Here is a 27,773-nt window from a genome sequence, read left to right as displayed (position 1 = left end):
AGACGTACGGCGGCGTGGCCTGCGTTACATAAGCGGCGCGCACCGAGCATGCGCAGAACACGCCAGCCCCCTACTCGCTACCTACCCTCGACATAAATAGCTAAAAGACAAGGTTGCCACCCCCCGGGCCCTGGCGACCGCATTTATAATCTCTATAAAGGTTAAACCGGAATATCTGATGGAAAATCGAAACTGGCTCTAGCGAGAAACGTCGTCTCCATCCGAAGGGCTGACGAGCCCATTTCGGGAATTTTCAAGGTGACCGAGCTTGTTAAGGGTGATCGATAAAAAGGAGGTTTGTGATACGCGCGTGATAATCTGATTATAACAAGTTTGGTGCGTTTTGTGGGGTACTAATTTTGTTTGAACATTATACTTACTTGGAAATTGTAGTAATAATAGACTTTTATCACGAAGGGTAGTAAATTTCTACATAATTTGGATAGGTACATTTTCTACTTAAGTGAATATAACAAAAACAAATAAGAAATCAGAAGAGAAAGAAGATCAAAGCAAAAAAGTTGCAAATTTTTGACGACTCGTAAGTAGACAGGAACCTAAAAGGTATGAGCCATATTTACAAAGGGGGTCATAAACCCGTGAAACCAATCCCTATAAATGTGGAACATGTCATGATGTCAGCAGTGAGCTAGCCAGACTCATTGCCACGGTCACGAAACTGCTTCGCGCCGAAAATTTGTGGTTACTATCGTAGTGGATAGTAGGTGCGTGACGTATGAATGAGACAATTATTTTTAAACTGTAGTAATGAATGCGTGCTTCCACGCTGCTGCCAAAACACTATTATTAAATGAACCCGATTTTCAACTGGTTGTTTTCACACTCACTCGAATGAGAGATTGTTTTTTATTGCCCTCCAATTTCTTTATTATGAGGGCAGAGTTTGCATGCGACGGCACTCACGCACAAGTCTTATCAATTTAAAACCACTCGATTTATAGTCAAAGGGGACTTTATATATCCCACTTGGGTTTTTTTATTGTTTTAGATACAATGAAGATAATTTAAGTGAATTACTATGATAACCCGGGTAACAACGTTAGTAGAGCCTCGATTAGTCGATTTATCGCTATAGCGATCTAAGTCTTAAGCAATGTCAGAAACAACTATGCTGTACAGATAACTCTAACAAGTATTACTTAGTGAAGTTGCCATAATCATTGGAAAACAGAACACAAATCGCAGAACATGGAAAGTGGTATAAGGTATATAGGTGTAAGTATAAACATGAGTCCAAGATAAAAGAGAGTGATAAACGATCAAATCAGCATCAACACTTGAAACTCGGACATTTGAAAGCTATTTTTCCAATGAACAAATTAACGCGATCGTATATAAAGCCATCGAAGAGTAATTGAAAATGGGTTTTATCGAGGAACAGTTTCGCGAGGAGCCCTTTAAATTTTGATTTAATGGTATTGCTGTCTTATAAAAGAAGAGGGGTGCAAGCGGATTTGAAGTATTCAGAAAACAATAATGCATACGATTCGGCTTTTATTTTGGACGTTTTAATTATAATTGATGTTTTTCTTACCTATAACAAGACAAACGATAACCTCTTTAAAGTATTTAAACAAAAGTACTTAGTTATGAGTTCAAATACCTTTTATCAGACACCTTTTAGGATATTATAAGAGGTCATGTATTTAATGTTGTAATAATGCATTTTAAAGTAGCGTAATATCTAATATGTTTAAAACATTAAGTGGATTCGTAGCACAAGCAAAGGATTAGATTAAGATGAGAATGTATGTTTAGTCAAATTATCTGGACCGTCCCTGAGCGCTCGGCCCTTTGATAGATTAAGTGAGATTGTCGGACCACGAAACTAGGATAAGCCCTAAGGAGGGCTGTAGAATTAATAGACGCTGAAGCTTAGAATAGATTAACGATGTTGTTGATTGATGACAACCCGGCACAGATGCGTTCAGTTTGTGATGTGGCAAATCGTTTTGTAATCTGTTAATCATCCATTGTGGTACTGATTTTTAAACTGTTCTTGATTAAATTTGACAGCCTTATTAAATGTTATAGTTATCAATTATTCAAACTACTCACTGAGACAGTAATTTGTTATTCATTTCAGTGAATATTATGATTTGGGATTGCGTGTTATGTATTTACTTTAAATCAGACTTTACGGGTAGCCGGTCGTTAATGTTAGTGTAGGTATTGCTGTTACCGTAATGATCAAATTGTCTGATGATCGATTCGATTTTTTGCAAATTCCCATAGTCAATTTATTTACGTAGTTATTATTACTTTATTTAAATGTAATTATAATTAATAAACATATGCGTATTTCCTATGTTGCACCTTTATTGTTCTCCCGCAGCTACTCTTGGACTACCTCTGGGTTGGATGGAAGATATCTTCCTTAGAGATAAGTCCTCCATTGTTAACGTCCATTTCATGTTTGTAATGTAACTAGTTGTTAAATGCAATAAAGAAGGTCTTTGGTTCTTCAACATTTTACACTTTATTAACTTGAAAGTGTGCGTCGATAATGTGGGAGATTAGGAAACTCCCCAAGGACTGCGTATACCATCCTAATTGATGCGTGCTGTCGTCATAGAGGATAAAGGAAATACTCCAATAGAGCGACGGCAGTCTATGCGATTTAAATGACATAATGACGAGGCAATTTTCTAATAAACCTTCGGGCTCCGTGTCCGAGGACAAGCACTCGAGCTACCTGCTAGCTACTTCCTTCAGACCGCTAAGGAATATTCTTTTCGCCTACGTAAGAATCTTGAGTTATTTGAATTGAACGTAGATATCTGATTTAAAATACGGAAGATGGCAGAGCTTGTACAATTCAGATAGTTCTCTAGAAACTGAAGAGTAGACTAACCTATGAATACTAGAAGAGTTATAAAGGGCTTTAATAATAACGGAAATACGGCTTTTGTAATAAAGGACCCGTTGACTATAAAACGCAATGGGTTTAGGATCCTGAAATTGGATTTGGATGAAGCCTTAAATGTGAATAAAGCACGGAATTGATACGGTGGAATGGAATTAACCTATATATGCTTTGAACTGCGTTATTTGTAAAACGAAACTTATATTTCGGTGTCCTTCACGTGTGGGTTCGTTACAATCAATACTATTATACTTTTGGGGATAGTTCGTTTTACATTTTACGGTAGACAACTTTAGCATTAGAATGTTAAACATAATAGTGCGGTTCTACTCTTTTTTGTGAAATTTCAAGTGATAATATGAATTTCTTAATTGTGACATGAAACTTATTAATACAAGGTCTTCTCTGTCAATTGATGAAGAAATTAATTGCTACGACAAGCGAAACTGTATTGAAAACAATAATCTTGTATCTATCAGTTTGCTACTTGGTGCTGTCAAATGTATTACTATTATAATTTATAGGTATTGTATTGAGGAAGTAATATAGTAGTGGCAAGTGAAAAACCACGAGCGATGTCTCGCTCTCCGCACAGATCGATACGGCCAGTTACGCAACCCGGCCGGCGCCGGTCCAACACCAGCGACCTGCTCCTCCGAATTCCTTGCAGATTCCACACGTCACGCCTCTTCCTTTAAATGCTTGTGTAGATTACAGGTGATAGTTAAATACTAATATAAGAAATTAACTAAGTGCAAGATAAAATTAAAATGCACGAAAAAATTTTTGACATTTGAAAGCGGAAACAGTAGGATGGTCACGAATTTAGTTGCTATTGCTACGTGTGGAAGAATGGTCATAGACGACGAGTGAGAACAGTACAAAGGCGATGGTACGTGCAAAGGGTTCCTGCGTGAACGAGTCAAGGGCCGCGCCGGACCGCAAGCACTTCACCAGCGGGGCGTACGGCCAGCGCAGGCCGCACTCACTATCGCATGCACTCAACACCTTCACGAAAGCACTGAACCGCCGAGTCGGGCTCGCTACTGGAAAGGCTAATGCAAGCACTACAGCAAGCGGCACCGCACTCACCTCGCCCATTTTCGCTAGTCTTTATGAAAAGGCGGATAAAAAGGAGCAAGCCGCCTGTCGGTCTCGCCTCTGTCCCTCAACGGAGCGGGGTGGGTCTTCGCTAGTTCTGCAACAACGGGGACCTTTACGGCTTCCTCGTTCCAACGTAAAAACTTAAAAATATGTGCGCTTCCACGTAGTCTCCTCGCACGGCACTGGGGCTATGTCATCGTGGTACGAAACTAAAACCCGGTGTGAGAGAACGCGAGGCGGAGCGGGCGCGACACTCGGCGGCCTGGTGCGGGCGGCGACTGGCGGCGGCCCGGCGCGTATCGAGCCGGCAGCGCTGACGTCACACTGCGTCACGACGCCCGCGCCGCCTGCGCGCGCCGCCGCCCCACCCCCCGACCAACTACCGGCACGTTGACAGCTCGCTCTCATCGACTATCTTCCCGTCATACCGACCCGCAACCCTTCACTTTTCCCTATCATTCCCTGATATTTGTGTAGAATATTATACCTTTTTCGTCAATTCACTGAGTACTCCTAACATTAACACCGAAGTCGGTGGAGTTCATATTTTTTTATGAGATATTTCTGTGTAGGGCGGGTGGCGCGCGATGGAGGGCGGACGGAAGGCCGTCTCGGCGGCGCGCCCAGCTTTAATGTTATATTGAGTATTGGTATAGGGAGTCTTATCCGAAGGGCAAATTTTATCGATACATCTATAAATTCCTACCTAAGTCGAGATGAAGTTCGATAATCAGATCTTAGAAACTTGATAAAAAACTGGCTCTAGACAAATATTTTTGAAACTTCTCAGTAGGTATAATCTGCGTAGACGTCGGTAACAGCGGTTTGCATATCGCGGGCTACTAAAGTAATTTTATGGTGAGTGAATATACTTGCGCTGGTTTTATTGCAATCGCATTATGTTAATGTCATAACCTGCGCGCATAAATTGTAGACGTAAATATTTTATGAGTAGACGGCGGCTGCGGCTAAATCCGCAAGTCTCGCCTTCTGGAACACACGCGGGATTTATTACCTGGCATCATCTACTACCAACCCACATTACAACCAAAAAGGGCTTTACGCGCATTACATCGGGACCATTAAATCCTTTGTCCGAAGAAGGTTTCGCTGAAGAAATCAAGAAAAATCTTTCACTTTATATTTAAATCCATTTTCTCTTTCTCTCTTTTGGTCATCCCAACACGGCAAAAAAATAAATTCTAAAGATACGGTTACACTGACACAATGTAGGTAGTTAGCGTGTTAAATTTTCATTGCAGCGAAGAAGCGGCGATGCATTTAGAAAGCTAATTTTATAAAATCGATAAAACCGAGTGGCAGCAGCGGTACATTTCTTACTAAATTGGTGAGTAATGATCGATTCGAAAAACTCCTTGTAAACAACTTTTATTGGAACAGTTGATGGAGATCCGGAAAATAAACAACGAAAGAAATTGCCTATGAACATTACCTATTTCATTCATTCTCGACATCAATCTTATTTGCGTTTCTGAGAAAACCGTTTATATTAAAGTAATAACTTTTATCAAACGCAAAAAATGCACCAATTCACAAGTTAAATAATGCCGAGTCTCAAATATTTATCTTTGTTTATTGTTATTTGGTTGACAAAATAATTGGCTTGTACAATCTTTTCGGTGCAGGTTTCGCTAGGCTGCTTAGTGCTACGCGGAATCGTAGCGGCCGAGCGGCCAATGCGTTTCCGGTGCGCTGCGAGGGCGCCACCTGTCAGATATTAATTTCCGGCACTTGACGTGGCCCCCCTGCCCTCATACTGCTCTAGCAAATATAGCCTACCTTAATATACCTTTACATCTCATCTCCTAAACACGTAATAATCCTCGATAGCAACGTGATTACGAGTAGCTAGAACCTTCTCTCGTACATGCTACACAAGGAGGTAACTGGGATACTGACTCACTTGCACAACTGGAATAGTTGCGGGCAGAACTAGGATCTCACAAAGTTGCACTGCTCGAAACAAGTTTGAGGAAACTTAGCTGTCGGCGATACTCGGTTCGCCGGCCAGTGTTGGTTAAAAATGTGTACACTTTATTGTCCAGTTAGGATTATTGCAACAGTGAGTTTAAAAGTTAGTCGTAAAATTGCTGAAACAGCGGGAGCATTTCATTCGCAATCTCCTGCAGAGCACGGCATCTCCCTCGGTACAATAAAAAGTTGCACACTTTTCAATTTGAGCGTCCGTCGAGCCCAGCCTCTGCTCGTATTTTTCATTTCACCAGCTCTGTGCTGGAACGTAAAACAAAAGGATTTTTTCCTCATTGTTTTACTTGATTCATAGTTGTTGATATTTTCCAGAATTATACTTTTGTTCTACAACGTACTCTTGAACTGTTGAAAATCTATTACAATTAATTAATTGTTTCCTTTTGCTTAACTAATTTTCCCCGTCATACAATTTCACTGAACCGGAAAACTGTAAAAATGGAATTGCTATAAGATTGTTTATTATAGGACAATATAATGATTCATCATATTTTTAAATAATGGTGGTAAAATTAGAAAAATGTATACAGGTCATCCATCATCCAGGTAAAAGCATGTGGATCAATATCAGGTGCAATAGCTGTCGGTGCAGTAGGAGCACACATGCAGGTCGGCGGGGCCCGGGCCGCGGCTACATAGGTCAGTTACTACGCTACACCCCCGGCCCGGCCACTAATTGCACATGAATATCATATCCCTGATATACATTTTTAATTTCATCCAGTTGAGGTAACTCGGCCATGTACTAAACTAATATTTAATTAGGTGCGATCTCTCGTAAAATCTGTTCAATGTCATCCTGTCAGTATTCCGTGATGAGATCGACCTCGAAACTTTTCAGCCGAAGCTGTAAAACTTTCATACCGCCAACTTAACAACCGTCGAGTGACTGGTTGACTTCAGGATGAATTTTGAGATGGCGACCCTTGTAATAACAGTAGATGTCAAAATGTTTAAAGGACAAAGAGATTTTAGCTAAGATAATTCGAAGGGCGTTTGTTATGTATTATGTAAGGCCGGTATCAGAGGCCAACGGGCCATTCCTTCGCCGTGAAGGACCGGCTGATATGAAAATTCGTCGTGAAGCGGTTGTCGGCTGCGAGGCGGCGAGGCGGCGGCGGGCGGCGGGGTGTACGGAGGCTCTATTTGGGTCACCCCGGGCGTCATTCCGCGCGATCAATAGCGGAGCCGGCGCGCGCCGTCCGCCCTCTCTCTCGCGCCGCCGCCGATTACCTAACGCGTCTCGCACACTGCCCCACCGACATTAATTATTTTATAAATCGCCTCTTGTATGAGTTACTTAGGCGTTTAGTCGAGAACTATAACATCTCGAGTTATCGCACTTCCTTCACGATACCCGGAAGTGCCGAAAAATATTGACGCCAAACCGACGACCTCGAAAAGGCACAACGGCCGCCGTCTGGCACTTTCCTAGCACGAGTCTGCCGGCGAAGTTACGTAACGCAGAACAATACACGTAAAAGTACTACACGGAATACAGCACTATGGCGGAGGGCTTTATGGGCAGTCTATGGGAACTTAGCAGAGAACGTCCATAAATTCAGTGGACGTTTTCAAAGTTGGACGGATGGTGCAATAAATACCCGTAAAGCTCTAGATATAACGACTCATATTCAAAAGTGTGCTGAAAGCTCATAATGAGGCGTTCCGAGTCAGAGAGCGCACTGAAGTGGAGGCATAAATATTACGGTCAGTCGATGAGCCGCGAATGCTAACTAGTTACTGAAGTTTACAGCCGTTCGAATTGCTACCACCGTTAAATGAGTGGTTACGTGAAACTGAAAGTAGATATCTATAATGTAATTATAGATAAGTTAACACTTTCAAGGACAGAACGTCTTTGCACGTTCCGATTCCAAGGCGTCATATTATGAACCATCAATGACCCATGGTCTCTGTCCGTGAAAGGGTTAAGTATGTATTATGATTATACATTTTATCTATGCCCACGTAGCGAATCTAGACACAATCGGCGTAGACGGAGCATGAATCGGGTTGGTAGCCCGCAGTCGGATCCTGCCCATTTGCATTTTAACCGGATCGAGCTCGACAAAGTTTTTACATTAAGCTACATCCAACGACGAACTTTATTCGGATTAAAGAGTAGTTATTGAATATTTTATTGACGCGTCTTTTGTCTCTTTATCGAATTATAGGTTAATAATGGTTTGAAGCTGGTATGATGAATTCATTACCATCCTAAAAGAATCATATTATGTCTACTAATAGCTATTCGTTAGGTACTCTACATGTTGAATACTTCGCACCTCATCGAGACGTATTGTTCAACTTGTGACATATTGTACTCCAAAAGAAGGGTGAACTTCTGTTCTACCTACGTCTTCCACTGTCGGTTGATTATTGTTAACACACTCCAGTGAAATGACTATGATATAAACTTTCGCCTCTTTGTGTAGTATTACGTTCATTTGAATAGAATAAACATTCACGATCCATACGTACTACAGAGGCATAGTAAATCATCTATTGTTAGGTATTCTACCTAGGCCGCAATACGAGTTTCAGAAATAGCCTAGTGTGTATCGCATCAGCATACGAGAGCTGAGTACAGGAGTGACGTGCGCCATAGAACAAACGTGGTGCCAAAACGTGCCCATAAAACTCCCGAACTTACTGCAAACGACTTCGCAAGGAGAATTGTTGTTCACAAAACATGAAGGACAAAGTTGAAACTACAAATCTCGTAAGTCTCAAACCCTCCACAGCTTTGTGGCAAGTCGTTTGCGTTGATGCGGCAATGAATTCCAATGACGACACATACATTATAGTGAGATACTGGTGCAGTCATATCGGATTGTTTAGTACCTACATGTATCTGTTCTACATTCGCAGTAGTTTGTAATGTAAACGCTACACACATATAACTTGAACATATAGTTTTATAACATTATAGTTTTATTATACATATATTAGAATTATATAAACTGAAAGCGGATAGTTTGCGTAAGACAGTCACTCTATCCTATATCTAATAGGATAATCATAATAGTAAAATTTATATAATGTGGTGCCCATTGCTATTTATAACAAGAATAGGTAAAACTAAAAAGTACTCTATAAATCAAAGTTTAATGCGATGGCAAAACGATAATGGTTTTAGAGACATAATTCTCCCCCATCAACTTTTCTTTTATCGATAAATTTAGTTGAAAATGTTATAAATGTCTACAAATCATAAATTTGTCTTTCATAAAATACGAGATCTTTTTAAAAACATTATACCGTAACGAAATATATTAATTTCTTAATTTGTCGGAGCCGGATAATCTCATTCCTGTCTAACATATTTTCAGGGCGTCTTGAGTAAAAGACAAGTGCCTCGGGGAAAATATTAGAGGAGATTTCTTTTCATGAGGGCCATTATTTGTCGGGAAGGGCGGTTGATGGCTGGCGAGGGACCAACGAGCCCTGACCACCCACTAATCTAGCATTTTATCCACTTCACCCCACAATATAATTATTTCCGAGACACCTTGGCTTTTACTCGGTATATCGGTAAGATCTGTCGGACTAATCTCCGGTAAAGAATATACCTACGGAATATATTCAAATACAATGGAAACAATTCGTCAAAAAGTTACAAGGTTTTATTTTGTTCGTGCAGAAATTGATATTGTGATTTTTATCATTTTGGTAAGGTTTTTTCATTCGTCGTCTTTTGAGTTACTCACGGATTGTCTCATAAATCTGTAACATGTTTAAAAATAGTTCGAAATAGTTTAAAATAGTTGTATGTTCGAGCTAAATGGATTTTCTATATAATAGCGGCTGTGATCCTAGAGAAGATGTAGAGAGCAAATCAGCATCAATGGTCATCATCTGGCTCGAACCGGCTCGAGGAAGACTCACACAATCAACACTCACGCCGCGTGACTGTTTCAAACAGAAACGTGTGCTATACATTTTATTACATAATATAATATGTTTATCCCTACCATTGCGCTGAAAAGTATCGAGAGGCTTGCATTTACATGAGAATGATAAATGTAGTACTGTATTCCCCTAGATTTCCTCTCCGTAATGGTGTTTACGTGTTTGCTTCCCACGGGCGCTACAAAAACGTACACGACGAATATTTTAATGCCAAAATCACCATGGATGCATAACCAGATTTAATAAGGTGATCAATTTGTTTGCACTCCACGATAAATCAATAAGTGACCTTAAGCTGCAAGAATCCATCTGCTACTCGAGGCCGTGAAGATAAACTATTATAATAAACGCTATTTCCACGACGGGGGCGTGTAATCAAGTTGTTGAGAAGGTTTCAATTTCCTGCGAGCTAATTCTTTATCAAACATGAAGGAAAGTCGGCCGTTGCGAAGCGGGGAATAACAGTTTTACCTGCGGAGTCAACGGCGAGGTCAAACTGAATAAACCTCTCGACTCAATTTCCGATATTAGATTTGCCTACAGGCGGAGGTGAGGCGCTGCAGCCTCCGGCGGGGGCCTAGTTTATCTCCAAGATTCCTAACTTTGTGATTGAACAAATTCCTGTTACATTAAATCTATTCGATTAAATTAATTAATAAACGACATTAACAAGTTAACTAAGTAGAGTTAGTGAGACTAAACTTTGATCACAGGGTTTGAAGTAGAACTTCGGTCAAAATTACTGTCAATCAATTTATAGTTCCTTTTTCGTTTTCCACAGAGTTCGGTTACCTAATCTGAACATTTGAAAGCTTATTATTTTATAAAACATATGCCTTATTTATTACGCCTACTTATTGTATTAAATTGCTATTTGGACATTGGACTACGTGTCACAGCAACAATAAAAAGCAAATATTAGCCATAGAACATAACATAACATAAACAACCTATATACGTCCCACTGCTGGGCAAAGGCCTCCTTCAATCAACCGGAAGGGGTATGGAGCATACTCCACCACGCTGCTCCAATGCGGGTTGGTGGAGGTGTTTTTACGGCTAATAGCCGGGACCAACGGCTTAACGTGCCCTCCGAGGCACGGAATCATCTTACTTTTTCGGACAATCAGGTGATACAAACCTGAAAAGTCCTTACCAAACAAAGGACAGTCTCACAAAGTGATTTCGACTATGTCCCCATCGGGAATCGAACCCGGCCATAGAATTATTTGCCATAGAATTGGGTCCAAATAATGCATATTGAGGTAGCACTTCTTTCTCTTGAAGAGGAACAACGCCCTGCATTCACCGCCTCCACTTCGTACGAATATACTAGTGAGCTCGATCGAAGTCGAAGGCGTCTTACTCGGATTTATACGGACACGTTCCGTAAAACATTTCAGTCAATGAAATTATTATAAGAGTAAACATAATACGAACGAATATAAATAGTGAACGTCACGGCCGTTGCCATGCATGCGGCTGAATCACGCGCGAGGTGAAGAAGAGGAAGTTTATTGGAATATATACTGCCAGATAAGATTTATAGTTTGAAGAAACATTCTAAAAATTGCACGAGAATCATATTCGTATATAGATGCTCCGAATTTCCGAGAATCGATTAAAGTTTATACGCTCATACTTCATTGATCTGAGAATACGATTTTAACCAGATTGAATGTGCCAGTTGTAAAACTAGCTTTATAGCTATTTTGGACTTGCTTGTTAACCAGCGCATGAGGATAATGCAAACTATTCGAATAAGAGCTTAAAACTTAGTATTTAAAATCGTTGTGAAGTGAACAAAATCCTTGTGGTATACATGGTGAAGCCAGGAAAGTGCTTTGTGGGTGACATTTGAGAAGCGTAAACTGGAACTTCCAACATACGAGTAACATTTTAAAGAAGATTAGTCACAGTCAAGAGTACCAGCGGACCTTTTACAGTTTTAAACCGTAAAACAAAGGACAGATCGGGTAGACTCATTACGTAACATTAAAACTGCGACTCAGTGACTAATGAAAAGCTTTTGAAATCCGAGCTTTTATGCAGTAGACCGATGCTACAAAGCGGTTTTTTAATTTAGAAATTACATTAATTGTATTATAAATAATGCATTCATAATTGAATAATGTAAGTAATATAGAGAGGAGAGCTCAAGGTCATGTAGATGTCACAACGCGCGTTGCTACGGTATCCTATATTTGCCTAATACACGTGGGAAATCACTCTCTCGGCGGGGAATTGCGGATAAATCTCCTGAAAGTCTTGCTAGTTATTCTTCGTAATGGGTGTGTAGAGATAATCTAGCATCGGGGCCGGGGTCGGGTCGCGTGTCGCTAAACAGCCTCCAGGGTACTTGGCGTTACGTAAATCCAGCCGTGAATAAGCCGGCGTTAAGTGCACGCGAGAATTGCCGTGCTCCACATAATTCAATTATGAGCTTGACGGCTCCTCACTTACTACATCCTCGCCACTGAGAATTTTAGACCAATGTAACATAATGAAAGGATACTACATTTATTTTGACGTGACTTATTCATCATTTATTGATTAATAAGCAATCACAAACAATAGGCTCAATCACGAATGCAACGTGAATACAAAATGAGTTTGAAAAGGTACGATCCTGAAATAATTTACAATCCGACATCATTAGTTCATCAGACTAAAATGACAAAATGGTCGCTTTTGCAATGGTAAATGGTCACATTAAACCAATGACTTCACAATATGCAGCATCTATATACCTATACCGTTCAAAAGACATGATGTGGGGCATGCCACTTCGCGAGCGATGACTTCGAAATTACCATTTAGCAACTGCACGGTGCTGGTCTGATCCGGTAAAGGCGGTGGGCGCCGGTGGAGCTCGCCTGGCTTCCGTCCCCGACTCACCAGCGCGGTTCAATGCACCATTATATAAAATCATGTAGAAATAGACACTCGCTCTTTTCACTGGCGATGCGACTGTATCTGACATCACTTGACTTATTGATCGACGCTTGGAGGCGCAGAAGTAAAATACAATAAAGCTTTTAGAGCAAATCTCTATCGACTGTTTACAATGTAGACTCTACATTGTAGAGTATTGTCATTGTTCTGACAACATTTTAAGTTTAAATCTGCACTGATTCTTTTCAATTTCAATCTTTGCGTCCTACTATTATATGTAAGCTCGTTAGGTACATTAAGTATGATTATTTTATGTACTGCCACATTAGTCAGACGGCTTTCAATGCATAAAGTTAACGCTTTCCTGGTTGTCTGTAATCTGAGAATGGACAAATTGCGCGTGGGTGTGCCGCATGAATGAAATTTGCGCACGGTCGTGGCACAATCATCATTGGTACCTGTACTCTCCGGTTTACGCTGATCTGTGGGATCTAGTGTCACAAGGACACTACTAATCGATGTCCATTAACTTATACAACAAATTCAACAACAAGAAAGAATTATTTAATGCGCATAGCAGCTCTATAATGAACGAATATTTAAGTCAGATCAGGGAAGAATATGTTGATATTTAGAAATTTTACGTTGCATCATTTACAAGCACAATTTTGCCAGTAATTAGCCACCGTGCAGAGACGAGTGCCGGGGATCAAATAGGATTAGTGGAGGCTGCTTTAATGCCTCTCAGGATTTCAGATTAAATTTTTCCTCAAGCTTTGCTGCGGCCTCGGGTGCTTTAAAATGGAAAACGTAGTTACGAATGCTAAATTATAAATGAGAAACCGGCTTAATTGGATTAAATGCGGCACTATTTCGTAACAAAGAGCATCCAAAATACGAACAGTTATATGAAAACAGGGTATGCGGGAAACTCCCTGACAACTGTAATGTGTCACTTGTTAACGTTGAAATCGGAAAACTAACCACATACAGCGAGTCGCGGTGAAATGTGATTGGCGACAAGCTCCCCAATCGAACCTGCCAAATAGATTGCTTTCTGGTGGTAGTTGCGACAGTTTCAACCAATATCTAATTTATCACTACAATTAAACGGACATTTGCGGAAGAAGTGGATTTGTGGAAAAGCAGATTACAAGTAGGATGTCGACCACAGATATCGACGGATTCGATATAGCCGTTTAAAAATCTATCAATATAACATGTTTAACGTTATTTCACAAAGACACTTGAACGAAGTGCAGTAATGCTGTTAAATCTGGTAGTAATTTCGGCCTTTTCACATCTCTATCAAGTTAATCTGGTAACTGGTGACTCAGAGGAAAAGAACTGTTGAGCTTCATCACACAAAGCAACTACATTATCAACTGCTGTCTCATACTCATTCGTGTTATATTAAGTAGGCAAATGCCTTGTACAATTGTACATAATTTGTGGGGTAAACTCGGTAGGCAGTCACAGAGTAACACGAATAACCTAGTCTGTTGTCTTGGCAGTTTTCCGATGGATTTATGCTGCGTCATCAGGTTCTTCGGGGTTAGATAGAAAGTGAGAATTATAAAGAGATATAATTTAAACATTATTATTGAAAACTAGGCAGTAATTTAGAATTTCAGATTAGAGAAGCAAAAAAAAAAAACGACTTATAAGATTTTAGTGCTGAGAATGTTTTTTTTTAAATCTACCCAGGTTTATATAGCTTTAACTTACCAAAGTTACCTACACAAGCCAATTTTGTACATGGTATGCAGCTTACGTAATGATGTATGTGGTAGACTTACATACATCAAAAGGCGGAGTAGCAATAACGAACCGCATTGAATGCAGCTCCAACCCAACCGAGGTTCAGTTTGAATACATTACTCTTGCGCAGAGCACAATCTAGACAAAACTAATCTTTTGAGCGCAAAACTCGCGTGTTAAAAGGGAACCCTGAATAGCGTCCTCGGAATACGATTGGTAGGAACGCAGTTGGAAGGGTCTAGAAATTAGCATTAATTTCGTTCAGTTCAGAAGTTTTTGCCGACGAAAACCTTAATTATTCGTGAAAACCCAATATCCAGCAGATGGTGATTGGACCCCAAAAATATGAGCCGGCTTGATTGAAATTATATAGTATGTTACCGGGAAAAATTTTATTAAAATAAAGGATAAAGATTTTGTCATTTGATTAAAGGAATTAAAAATGAAACCATTGTATTATAATGCTGCAACTTCGATCCAAAGAAGAAATGGAGAGTAATGTTAAGTTTAACGCTGTAATAAACGTTGTTTAATCTACTGCGTGTTTAGTGGAGGCGTCTGCCAACCGTATCTAGATATAAATCAAAACTCGAGGCAGAAAGCATATAGTGGTTCCATCTGAAACACGAAAAATATTTCAAAGTGGTGTCAGTACTTTTCAGCTTATGAAATCATAAATAAACTGGAGGAGTACGTTCCTACGATTAACAAAGCACTACCGTTCTTTGAGGGTCTACTTGGACAATTAATAGTTTGTCCAAGTAGAGAGAACATGGACGGGCTACGAAGGCCTAACTCTTGTCTGACAACTAACAGAAATCTTATATAGCTATAGTCCCTTCGTCTCACATGATGATATCAACTCTATAACAAAGATATACCTGTAGTGCACATGTACCTACGTTGGTTTTAGGAGCAGCGCCCATATATTTCAATTTGTCCCGAACATTTGGTCAAGGACTCACGGATCCTTTTTCATTAATCAGGGCAAAAAGTCGTCGATAAAAAGATTTTTTCTCCACAATGCGTGAAAATTTAGGAGCATCCTGAGATACAGTATGACCAGATAAATTGTTTTACGAGCGTACGTTACGTTTCGAGTTCATACTTATTCCAAAAATTTCAAAAGTTTATGACAGTTACCACTATGCTTCTCATTTCGTGGGTGGATTTACGTGTGGAAAATCTGAACATCTTGGTTGCACGGTACATGTCGTTGCTGACACGACCTAAGGCAAACATAATTACGTTCTCCCTGTTGACACTCGGCATTTACATGCAAAATTACTTAGAGGGTGCAAATGTGACAGGAAAATAAAATCTGGGGCGTACGTGACGGAATCCCAACAATTCGTCAAGGAAATGTTACGAGGAAAATCGCATGTGAATAGAATTCCGTGATATTGAAAAGCAACCCTGAATAGCGTAAGCCTCATTTTATTTCATTACGTGAAATGTATTTTTTTCGCGCGCTTGACGTAGGTGCGTATTAGGTAACATTTTGAAAGAACTATTCAATGACTTCTTTTTCGTTTTTTGGCAATCTCATAACTGTGTGACATTATTGCCATTATTGTTTCGTCCTGTCAGTCTAACAATAATGCTAACTACCGAACACTTAATGTCACAATCGTTAATGCATATAGGTGCTGATTCCAGTTAAGTACACACCAGCTATTTTTTTTTAAGTTATAATTATAATTTAAGTTATATTTCCGCTGACAAGGAAAGAGATCAATCAAGACACAAGACAATCAAGACGAAAAAATAAGACAATCGACAGGCGTAAAACTTATGGAATACACGCGTCTGGGCGCAGAATGTCCTATTCTCAAAATGTCCTTTCTCAGAATGTCCTATTCTCAAAATGTCCTTTCTTAGAATGTCCTTTCTCAAAATGTCCTTTTCTCGAAATGTCCTTTTCTCGAAATGTTCTTTTCTCGAAATGTCCTTTTCTCGAAATGTCCTTTTCTTAGAATGTCCTTTTCTCAAAATGATATTTACAAGGAAATATCAGGAAATAAAAAAAAAACAAATAATTGTAATCAGTCAGCTTCTTTATTTTCAAACAAAATAATCATTAAGTAATTCTTATAGTAATTGTTCAATATAAATCATTTGCTTATAAAAATCAACTTTTGCGTATAAAAAAAATTAAACAATTGTTTAAAAAAAACATATTATATAATTACTAATTATAGACACCTTCACATTATTATTTTAACAGAGAAACGCGTATTTTTTTTTATAACTGTGGCACTGTTAAATCGTTTTTTGTAATTATCAACTAATTAGTAGGTTTTTAAAAAAATCAAATATTTTTTTACAACAAAATCAAATGATATAGGTTTACATAATTATTTAAACAGAGAAAGGCGTAAGTATATAATTTTTTTTATAAACTGAGGTAGTGAATCGTTTTTTGTTAATAGGCCCAAATATTTGTTATAATGTCTATCGAAAACGATATCTCGAATACGTCTCTTGCTCATCGTAGTGTTTGTAAACAGAGATTGGTTCATGCGTGTATCCCAATACGTGGCCTCTTTTTTTAATTTATATAGGAAAAAATACAAATTTGGCTTTTTTGGGATACGACGGTTTAGTGTTTGGTGCCAACCTTCGAGGGCATTGGTTGTACGATGTCGCTCCCCTGCGCAACTCAATATTGTTGATGGTATATGTGGATACCACTGTCTCTCAAAGTAACGCCGAAGCAGTCGCATTTCTTGGTTATCTGGCGATGTTTCCAGTATATAATGCCACGCTGCAGGTATAAGATTGGCTGGTACCAAAGGGATCATTGAACACATTCGCGTCACGTTGCGTCCCTCTCTAGAGGTATTTAATTTTAGTTTTTTAGATTTTCTCCAGATACCCTTACCTCTACCCCTTCCGCGTTATACCCTTTCCGCGTTTCTCTGTTAAAATAATAATGTGAAGGTGTCTATAATTAGTAATTATATAATATGCTTTTTTAAACAATTGTTTAATTTTTTTTATACGCAAAAGTTGATTTTTATAAGCAAATGATTTATATTGAACAATTACTATAAGAATTACTTAATGATTATTTTGTTTGAAAATAAAGAAGCTGACTGATTACAATTATTTGTTTTTTTTTTATTTCCTGATATTTCCTTGTAAATATCATTTTGAGAAAGGACATTCTAAGAAAGGACATTTTGAGAATAGGACATTCTGAGAAAGGACATTTTGAGAATAGGACATTCTGCGCCCAGACGAATACACGTAAATATAATTTGTATATTGGCCAATAACCCGACAGATTTAGTTGATAGCACATGTCAAACAGGTTGAATATCAGCGGGATGCCTATTTTATTCGCCCGGGTTATTCATTCAGTCCCTCATTTATTTAAAATTTAACAGTTGTTAATCATCCGTCCTTTCCTTTTCGGCGGATAAGAAAATTACGGGTATAACTTCTATCAAGTACTCTTACTTGTACCTATATCACACAAGTCCTTACAAATTGAATTCTACCTCCACATCCACACAGGGTGTTCGTTTCTTAAGTGCGTTCAATTTGTTATATAGCAGAGTCGGAGACAAGCGGCGACACGTGACACTTCGTGCCGTATCTCGTCACCCGATTCCGTAATGAACAGACCGAGTGTCTTATATTCAATTAACTTGATGGAATACGAACACGCATCTAACATAAAGAGATACATGTAGCACACGTAGCTACCAATAATGTACGGATTTCATTCAAATGCGACACGTAAAGCTGACTTGCTCGAATTATATAAAAATATAATTTGATCAAAAATTTTACACGGTGTCGTGTACGTTTAAAATAGAGAATAAGTTTAAACGTAAATACGCTTACGGGACTAAACAGATGAAACATTTTGTAGTCTCCGAAAACAGTCTCAAAAGTTAAAGGAACAGCCCCTAAATCAACATCAAACAATGACTGTTATTATTTTTTGCACAGACTTCCATTGTAATTATCATTTTGACCTCACTAACAACATTAACCTTACTATTGCTTTTCTAAACAAATAAAATACTATTGGGTTACTTTCTGTGATATCATTATAGGCGTTGGCGAGGATGAACTATAGGCAAAACTTCAAGATAGACGAGGGCAATCGGTGACACACCCACAATTATATGAAGGATCGATAGGAACCAGTGGAAAGTATTCCAATGCAGTCTAGCTGTCTACGACTGCGGGCGCGTCGTCGCGGCCTTACGTAACCCTCAGCAGTCCTGTCTAATCAATACTACTTCATGTAATAACAGGGCCAATGTACGGGTAAAAGCTCGAGCGGTGGATGTCTTGGCGTCTATCTTGGCAAGACCCTCGCCGGCCACTTGCCAAGTTCCTTGTTATCCATCGTTTCGGAACACGTGTAAGTCCTATTGTTAGTCCTGGCGGAAAGTGTTTCTTTCTAATATGGTTGTATGAACTTTCTTTCAATTAACTGTCGCCGATAACTTTACTTTTATTCACAATATCAAATAACGGTACAGTTTCAGCAGAATGGATTTATTTTCCTGAATATAAATTATATTCGAAGTCGTACGAATACATCGTAGTAGTGTAGTACGCCGAATTTCGTTATGTTTTTATAACAGAGGAAACGAGAACGATTGCTGATATGTTATTCAGATGTCACATTTGAAAGGTAGCATTTTGCTCAACACATGAAAAACGTGTTTAACCTCTGAGGGTAACCGTTGAGAAGGGTCAAGTGATAGGTATACCTACTTAATGTAAAACTTGAAGAGTGACAAATTGACAATATTGTGGTTAGACAAATAATACTTCTACAACACCAAAAAGCTTGTTACATAGAACTTTTATTTAAGTATCCGTTTTGCCGTAAAAACTTTCTAGGTAAGGATTACTGCTATCCAAAATAAATTTGTATTACCTACTTTACAAATGAAAATAACGGCGGATATAACAAGTAGAGTAATATCTGTTAAAGCCTTTTGAAAACAACACCACTGCAACACCCTGAAGGCAATGTGTATCCGATGGAAAGCTACGCCTCTGAATTATGTAACAGTAGCGCAAAATATTGCGGAATATGTTTCAGAAAAACAAAAGGTGCACAATGGAACTAGTTTTATTTCACTTTACGCAGAAAATTAGGGAGGGGGAATTTGTTATAGGACCATTACCCCGGATTACTTCGACAAGAAACTACGTTTAGACGCACTAAGTCGTTCTGCATGGATAAACACGAACAAAGAAAATTACAAGCAGCTTTGATCAAACGGACGAGTAGTGGAAATCGGCGAGGTATACCGGACTGACTCGGAGCATGAGTAAAGTGTGTCAGTGAAAGGGTCACACGAATCCCATGCCCCAACGCTATTGACGTAGGGCTCCCTATATTTTAGTTTCAAGGACTCTTTCGTCCCGTTGGTAGTTAGTTACCCGCGAATGGGTAACACGAAACCATGTGAATTGCGACACGCAACTCCGGTGACCTTCCGTCTGCGAGTATTGACGAGAGGGACAGCGCCAAGGAAAAAGTACGCACTGCGCGCCGCTACAAGGACGAGCGGAATATTTCCAGTGTTCCTTGAAACGGGTAATACAAGTTTGACGAATACGGAAGAGGACTAAAGCAGCTACTGCATCATAAAATATTACTTACTTCATGCCAAAGTTAGATGTGAATATAACATTGAAAGACCATGAAAGCAGTTTGCAGAAAACCGACTTAAGAACCCTTCAGAGATATATTGAAGGACGTTTTAGTAATCAGATAAAGACGGCGGACTATCAGTGGTTGTTTACTGTATCCCTGGGGCTAAAATGTTATATTAGGACCACAATCACGTGCCGTGTCTGTAGGTAAATATCTCGATCAGTATCTCTTTTATACTCTTTATTTGGAAACTCAGCAAGGTTTTTGACGAATCGCAAGATTAAGTAAAGCCATCGTTTCATTTACATATAAATAGAGATCTCTGAACAAAATATTGATTAGATTGAACCAGTTTATCGGAAACTCCACTTTATGATTGATCGCGTCGCGTCTCAGCAACAAAGGAAGTAATTTATATGGGGAACTTTGGGAGTTGTGTATGCCCGAACCCTTGTAATCTAATAAAAATATTACATATTTGTTGGAGTTGAATAGCGGATTGTGTCCCTTGATATGTCTTAGTTATGGGACAGGGTATTCAATTTGTCAACCATTTTTTCTTTTATTTATGGTATGTATTCTAAAACTCGTAGAAAGCCAATGAATGCATAACTACTTAATTATTTACTTTGAATACCTGACATTACGTGATGTGGTAATTACGTGACATATCTATCAAATTTCCAAGATTAAAGTCGAAGCGATAAAGTTTTTTCCAGTTGAACAGAACAAAGAAGTCTTTGTAGAATAAAGGGAAGCGAAGCACTCAAAACTTGTGAAGCCGTTTAGATCTTGCTCTATTGTATCTTTAGAGAAATTCAGGCTGACTTTAGACTCGGGACTACATTTACACAATGTTAATGCGTGTTTATTGTTGGTTTGAGCCGAATAAAGCTCCTATGGTTGATGGCAGTTAGACTAAAAGTTGTCCGATGGCAAACATAAATGATATAGGGTACATTACAGAAAGGTACTAATTATGTAATTTGTACCTAATACTCCATGGGAACTTAATTTGAAATGTTAGAGAATATAACAGCTGGATACCTTCTTAAGGTAAGTACTCTCTTTAATATGAGTGAACACGTGGAAATGTGGACCGATGTATTAAGGGCCACACGTCAGTTCCGGCACTCCCTTGGAAATTAATCTGGGAAGTAAACTGACCTTCGGCTTAATTGGTTCCGCTCGTCGTCCCGATGACGAGGTACTTAATGTTGCGTAAACAGAGCCTTCATTACACGGAGGAGTTATCACTATAGGATTACAATATAATTGGAACGCGAAAAGAAAACAGGTTTATAAAAAGAAAACAATTTCTATCTGGTATTAAAAAGATTAGAATAGTAGAGTAGAAATAATGTAGAAACTTAAGTAGTCTCATGGTATAGATTGGAGAGATGGTTTTCGAAATGAATATCATGCAAAGGATAGGTACTCCAACAAGAATACTAACTAAATTATGGTAAATAAACTCTTCAGTGTTCATCTCAATCAAGAAAAAATATTTCGTTCGAATATTACAAGTTAGCTTACTGTCACAGATCGCGTAGAATTGCAGACGATATTACGGCTGTTTTTACAATAAAATTATAAATGCCAAATCATTTAGCGGTCCAGAAGTATTCAGGGGTAGAAAATTCAATTTCGTTTTGGCAAATGCCAGGTTCGTACGACCTCTGACCTTTACGTGTCCGCAGTGAGTGTGCAGAGCACAAAGGAACCAACCAGCGGTTCAATATGTATCTCTGTGTTCCCAGTCTATCTCTTTGTAACCCGCTTCTCACCCTTAATACATTTCTATATGCTGGGGAACTACTTATGTAAATGACACATGACTACCCACATTTTTTTGGACCGCTTCCAAAGGATTGCAACGGATCGACAAATCTCAAATTCTGCTATTGTGCTCAGCCATTTTTAAAGCAGATAAAACTACACTATTATGTGTACACAGATAACAGCATTTAAAATTGTTCAAGAGCCGTAGATATAAAATTATGAGTAAGATAAGTAAAGTATTAAATAACTTAAGCGAGATCTGCTTCCAAAACTTTTCTTCTTTGCCGTTCATTATAAATTCTGTGGGTGAAGATAATTTGGAAAACTTAAAAGTGGTTGAAGGCAGTACGTGGCATGCATCGCGCAGCAAATATAGTCAATTTGCAGTAAATCAAGCGAGGGGTCAGAGCTTGACGTGAGCCGGCTGCAACTTACAACCCGCCCGGCGCCTACCTACCGAAACCAGGTTACTAAAATGCATCCAACTAGGTTAAACTAGAAAGTGGGGAAACGGTAAAAATATTTACTGCTGCGTTTAGCTACCATTTTGCAAAGAAATGAAACTACTACTTATATAGTACTTAAAGCTTCCAATAGTTATGAAAAGCTGAGCGTAACCGTAGCAGAAGTAAGAAATTTCGTAGCATTCTCGTAGCAGCTACGAAGGCACATTTATCTCAATTTTTGCGACACTAAAAGGCACTGTCTTCCAATTAATTAAAAATCCGCATAAAAGTTGGAAGTCGTTCAAATGATGAGTCTGTCGCGGTATATCCCGTGACAAACACGAACAGCTGTCAGTTGGCGCCAAGTCGGCTAAGTTATGGGTGCACGACGCGACTTGATCGATACTGACCTGATTTTTTTCCTTTAAAAATGCGTATTATCCTGATTATTACCTTCTCTGACCTATAATATTTTTAATTATACTTCTGAACAAATATGACATATTGTTCCGTTTTAATTCCTTAGAAATACTAAATACTGGCTAAATTATAAAAAAAATCACCTAAGTATCATTTGTAAAGGGAGATAAAGTCGTTATTATTTACTTTTTATTCCACGAAACTATAAAAAGCAGGATTTGCAGAATTTTGTTTCTTTTTCGAACAATATATTATTCTAGGTACATCTCTTATGTATCGCGATATCGATCAAACTTAGTTGAAATCGAGGCATTTGTCAGCGTCGTTTCGGCGCCAGGGCGGTGCATAGTGCACCTAACTTATGACACGACGACCTGGGCGATCGATGGCGACCCCCTTACCGACCAATGCACCGAGCTAACTGCCCGGGAAAACCATTCCGTGTGCTTTACGATGTCAAACAAAATGGCGCGTATTTGAATCGTTTCTTCAGATACGTTGGGCGGAAACGAAAGTGGAATTTCAAGTAGTTTGCGAAAATTCTTGTTTTTCAGACATTATGTATTTTATTAAAAGATTCAAAAATTTACAATTTACGTCAAAAACAACTGTTATATATTATACTATGAAGATAAAGTAGAACGAAGATGATTAATTTTAGATACTGACCCCGTTTTCCATCGAAATGCCAATTCAGATATGAAAACATGATTTCACGAAATATCGACACAAAATGTTGACAAATACTAAGAAAAGAAGTTTTACTTCATAACTTTAGAGACCAGTTTTCATTCGGATTCATTGTGAAACTGTTGCTAAGCGAGAAATGTAGCAGTGTCATAAAAATAGAAAGGACCAGATTAGTCGCCATAATGTTTGAACCATTACTTTTATGACAAAAATCCTTAAGTCACCGCTGCGATATTAAGGCTGTCGCGTTATAGTTATAAAAATATAACTATACAGAGGTAAACAATTTATGATCGTTATGGAGCTCTTAGTGGCGCTGAATTTGCATCATTCACGACGCCTACAGAATACCCCTAGTCCCTGGGGAAACCGTACACAATGCTAATAGGATTGTCTTTGTGTATTATGGGACCGTAATCGCCGTATTCTCATAATCATCACAGATTAATTTGTCAACGTCACAGTACAACCCGAACTTTTGGAACTGCGGGAAAATCTTGCGATAACAAAGCAGCCGCTTAACTTTGAAATCGATACGAACATTTTCCTTTCCTCTCTAAATGCAAAAATCTCCGAGGGTAGGTATTTCTGAGCAGTACTTTTATCTAAGTAATATGATACAAAGGCAAGCAGCGCAGATGACGGCTCGGCGTTTTATACAAAGTGTAGAGAGCCGGTGCTGAAGAAAGGGATGGTAACTAGAAGAATCCTGTTACACGTCCATCACGCCTCGCGGCCGTGAATCATCATTCATCTTTAAAATGTTCGTTTTACGCGAAGAAACAGGAACATCAATAATTTTGCGCAAAAATTATTTACGGATATTTTTATAGATAGTCGGAAATAATATACTATATTATAATACTTGTACGTACGTTCGCGTGAAACATTTTCGTTTGACCTTCACGGAGATTTGTACAGGCCATTACTATGAAAAAGGGTCTACCTCTGGACCGGACCTTCACGTTAACAGAAAGGAGCGTGATAATATAAGCCATTACCTATTATTGTCTTCGCAACTGTTGATAAGACAAAGCAACAAATAAAAAATCGGAATAATTAGTTTGATCTGAACTTCAGCCTAGGTAAGCGAAGATGACATAACTGACAGCGAAGGCGTGGTCGCGTCTCTAATGAAGTCAAATACAGCTATGGACCACGTTTAACGGTTTATATGCACGTTAATAATAAAATGATGAAAGCCCTAATTGGCTTCAGTGCCGTTAGTAAGCAAATTCAGCTTTTCATGTCACGTCCCTTCGTCACTTAACAATGTGAAAAGGAGTGTCAAGAGCCGCTTTAAACTGCCATTCAGCAGAAACTACCCAAGTGGAGAACACTCGCGATACAACACTAAGTAGTTATGATGACGACATTATTGTTATTGCAAATGGCGGAATATAATAACCTGTATAAACAACATCTCCCTAACATTACCAGTTTTTCACAGGGTCTGCTTACCTAACCTGAAGATTTGACAGGTCCGATTTTTTACAGAAGCGACTGAATGTCTGACCTTCCAACCCGCGAAGGGAAAACCAGCCCACCTGTATAAATAGCAGCAATTCAAATGAGTGAGTGTATCTGTACCTGCCATCAACACGAAGAAGAAAAATAATGTTTAAGAATTTGGTGCGTAATACCATATCGTTACTTATCGCTAATGCGCCTCATTTAGTAAGCCACATTAGTTTTAACACCGTCAGTGGCGGCTTCAACATTATCAATAGTATGGATAGCTGATGTGTATCTGTCACGAAAACACGAACGAGAGGCTTATTGTAGGCACGTAAACCTTGACGGTATTGATCAGGTAATAAAAGCTAGAAAGTGTTTGCCAGACGCTGGTGAAGCGAAACCGCTAAAACAGACTGAATCGGCTAGTGGATAAATCTGTTCCCCATTCATAGATTAGGGAATATCATGAGTTGACAAATGTAATCTTCAAATAAGTAAAAATGTAACAAACAACATAGCATCTATTTCCCCGAAGGGGTAGGAAAACGTGCGTTTAACTGCCATGTAATAAGGGATGAGCCTGTTGCCAATAACCGGGCACAATTCCTGGAAACCATATGATATCAACTCCCTATGATGCTAACATGAATGCAAAACAAAACTACATGACTCAAAAATTTTATGCATTGGAACGAGCCGGAATTCAAACCCGTGACTCTACGATTGTAAGTTACTAGTTCTTCGTAAGGCATTGGTTAATTACTTCATTCCTATATATAGACCAGTTTACTTATTGTTTCTATTACTAACTTTTTTACAACTACCTGCTCTTAACAGGTAGGTACAGGTAGTGCCCCATACAGGAATAATAATTAGGGAAAATGCTTGGTTAGAGCCCTGATTGACCCTTGGAAGAGGGTAACTCGTAAATGGATAGCAAATATGAACAGAGGCAAAAAATAATATCGTTTTGACATTTCTTTCGCCATTGTTTAATCTGTACTCACATTTCACTGAATGCTCGTTCAAATAGATCTATGGATAACAGAAGATAATTGAGTTTTCAGCATACTTGGCAATAAACCAAATTGATATTCAATCAATCGCTTTGTCGAAGACCGATCAAAGTCAGACTCGTTTTTACGAGGTGTAATTATAACGCGCGAGGATGTCCGACACGAGCCACCGTATATCGCATGGTCCTTCAGCACTTGCTAATTGAAAATCAATATCTGTTAAATGAAAATGGACAGGCAAAATTTTACGACCGCTACCTGGGTTGTGGAAAATTTTACTTTATTACAAAGCGGAATGTAAAAGTGATCTGTGTATAGAACACTTAATTTTACCTACGATTGGATATTATAATGTAGGCGAAAACCGGAGTTTTCATGGAACTGTCTAAAATCTCAAATCTGAAAGTAGGTAAAAATAGCAGAAGTTGTTACATGTATATCGGGTCTCTGGGCAGGGCCTCTGTATCGAAAATATTATATACTGTATATTCAGGTTATGCGACTCTATTTCCTTTGAGACGGCCTTGTAACCTTTGCAAAATATTCCTTGCCATTGGGCTTATCTCGGCGGTGTAGAGCACGCAACGTGCCGCCGCGCGCCGCCCTTACGAGCTCCATATCACCGCGAAATTTACAGGTTTCTGTTACGGCTTTCACGCCGCTGGCGAACGTAAGCCTAATATATTGAAATCGCTGACCTTGCACTGACGGACGTCTGAGCCTAATTTGGACAAATACTTATTCTTGTTGAGTTACTTCCTTGGGCCAGAGCCCAAATAGCAAGATTATTCACCCTTCTCAAAAACTCTTGTCATAAAGGTTCATTACCTACGTGTTAATGACAAATTAAGTGAATGGCCTTTTCAAACGAAATATTTAGTTTCTTTTTCAGAGCAACTTTGCCTTGAAAGATTTGTAATGGTTCCCTTGTCACGAAAAGTTATCTCCCAAAAGGACTTCTTATGAAGTGTCGGTCATTACGTCCCAGTAACAACGTTCGAAGGGACCGGAGATAAATATTCAAACGTTTTTAATGTTCAATGTGTTCGAGAATTTCTCATTCGGATCCCCTCGAGGAAAAAGGACTAAAAAGAAAAAGATTCCAGGATTATTTACAATCTCATTACTTTGGGGCCTTGTTTCGGAGACTTGAAATTAAACAGTTAATGCATCTTGACAAGTTTCGTCGCTAACAAGAACAAACACCGCATTTTCGCTGAACTTCTGACAAGGGCGATATTTACCTACTTTGTGCGTTATTCTTATATTTGAAAAGTTATCATAATGTGTGAAATGATAAGTGAAAAAATATTTCAAAAAATGTTGTTTCTTAAAAAGTAACTGCTCAAAACCTGGAATGTTAACAAACGACCAGCGCAAATGAACGACACAATCCGTCCGTTTTAGCTAACAATGCACGCTGGGATGCAATTAGCAGTCAAGAAGAGCGGGTTTAGTTAGACGCTCCTGAATAATATCCTCATTAGACGCAGTTACACAAGACGGCCGCCACCACCCACGAGCCGCGTTATGAGGACACGGACTCATTCCGACATCCTGCGGGAAGCGCGCCACTTGCGTCAACGCAAGGACCTCAGCCCCGCAGTCGTCGCACACTAGACGATCTGTCAGACGATTGCCTCCAAGATATATGGCTGTCCGCTCAAATGGGTCTCACCTTCGCGATTCGCCATCAAGCAATCTAGGGCTGGCGAATGGAAACTTCCAGAATGGCACACGTGAGCCGCCAA

The 27,773-nt window shown here is 39.1% G+C and overlaps 1 protein-coding gene across 7 annotated transcripts in view; it reads right to left on the bottom strand.

Moving 5' to 3' along the window:
* Positions 1–27,773, bottom strand: part of LOC126374825 (sodium/potassium-transporting ATPase subunit alpha) — a 49,992-nt gene that overhangs the window by 18,400 nt on the left and 3,819 nt on the right. For 2 of the 7 annotated variants that reach the window (XM_050021553.1, XM_050021554.1), the window contains exon 2: positions 3,980–4,085. The exons of 3 other annotated variants lie outside the window; for them this stretch is intronic. In XM_050021553.1, coding sequence (XP_049877510.1) covers positions 3,980–3,988 — 9 coding nt within the window. In that variant the 5' untranslated portion in view covers positions 3,989–4,085. Of the gene's footprint in view, positions 1–3,979; positions 4,281–27,773 lie in introns of those variants that run through there. 2 more of the 7 variants (XM_050021552.1, XM_050021551.1) reach the window with 2 other exon arrangements.

The sequence above is a fragment of the Pectinophora gossypiella genome, chromosome 18, assembly GCF_024362695.1.
Source record: "Pectinophora gossypiella chromosome 18, ilPecGoss1.1, whole genome shotgun sequence".
NCBI lineage: Eukaryota > Metazoa > Arthropoda > Insecta > Lepidoptera > Gelechiidae > Pectinophora > Pectinophora gossypiella.
This window is presented reverse-complemented; position numbering and strand designations above follow the sequence as displayed.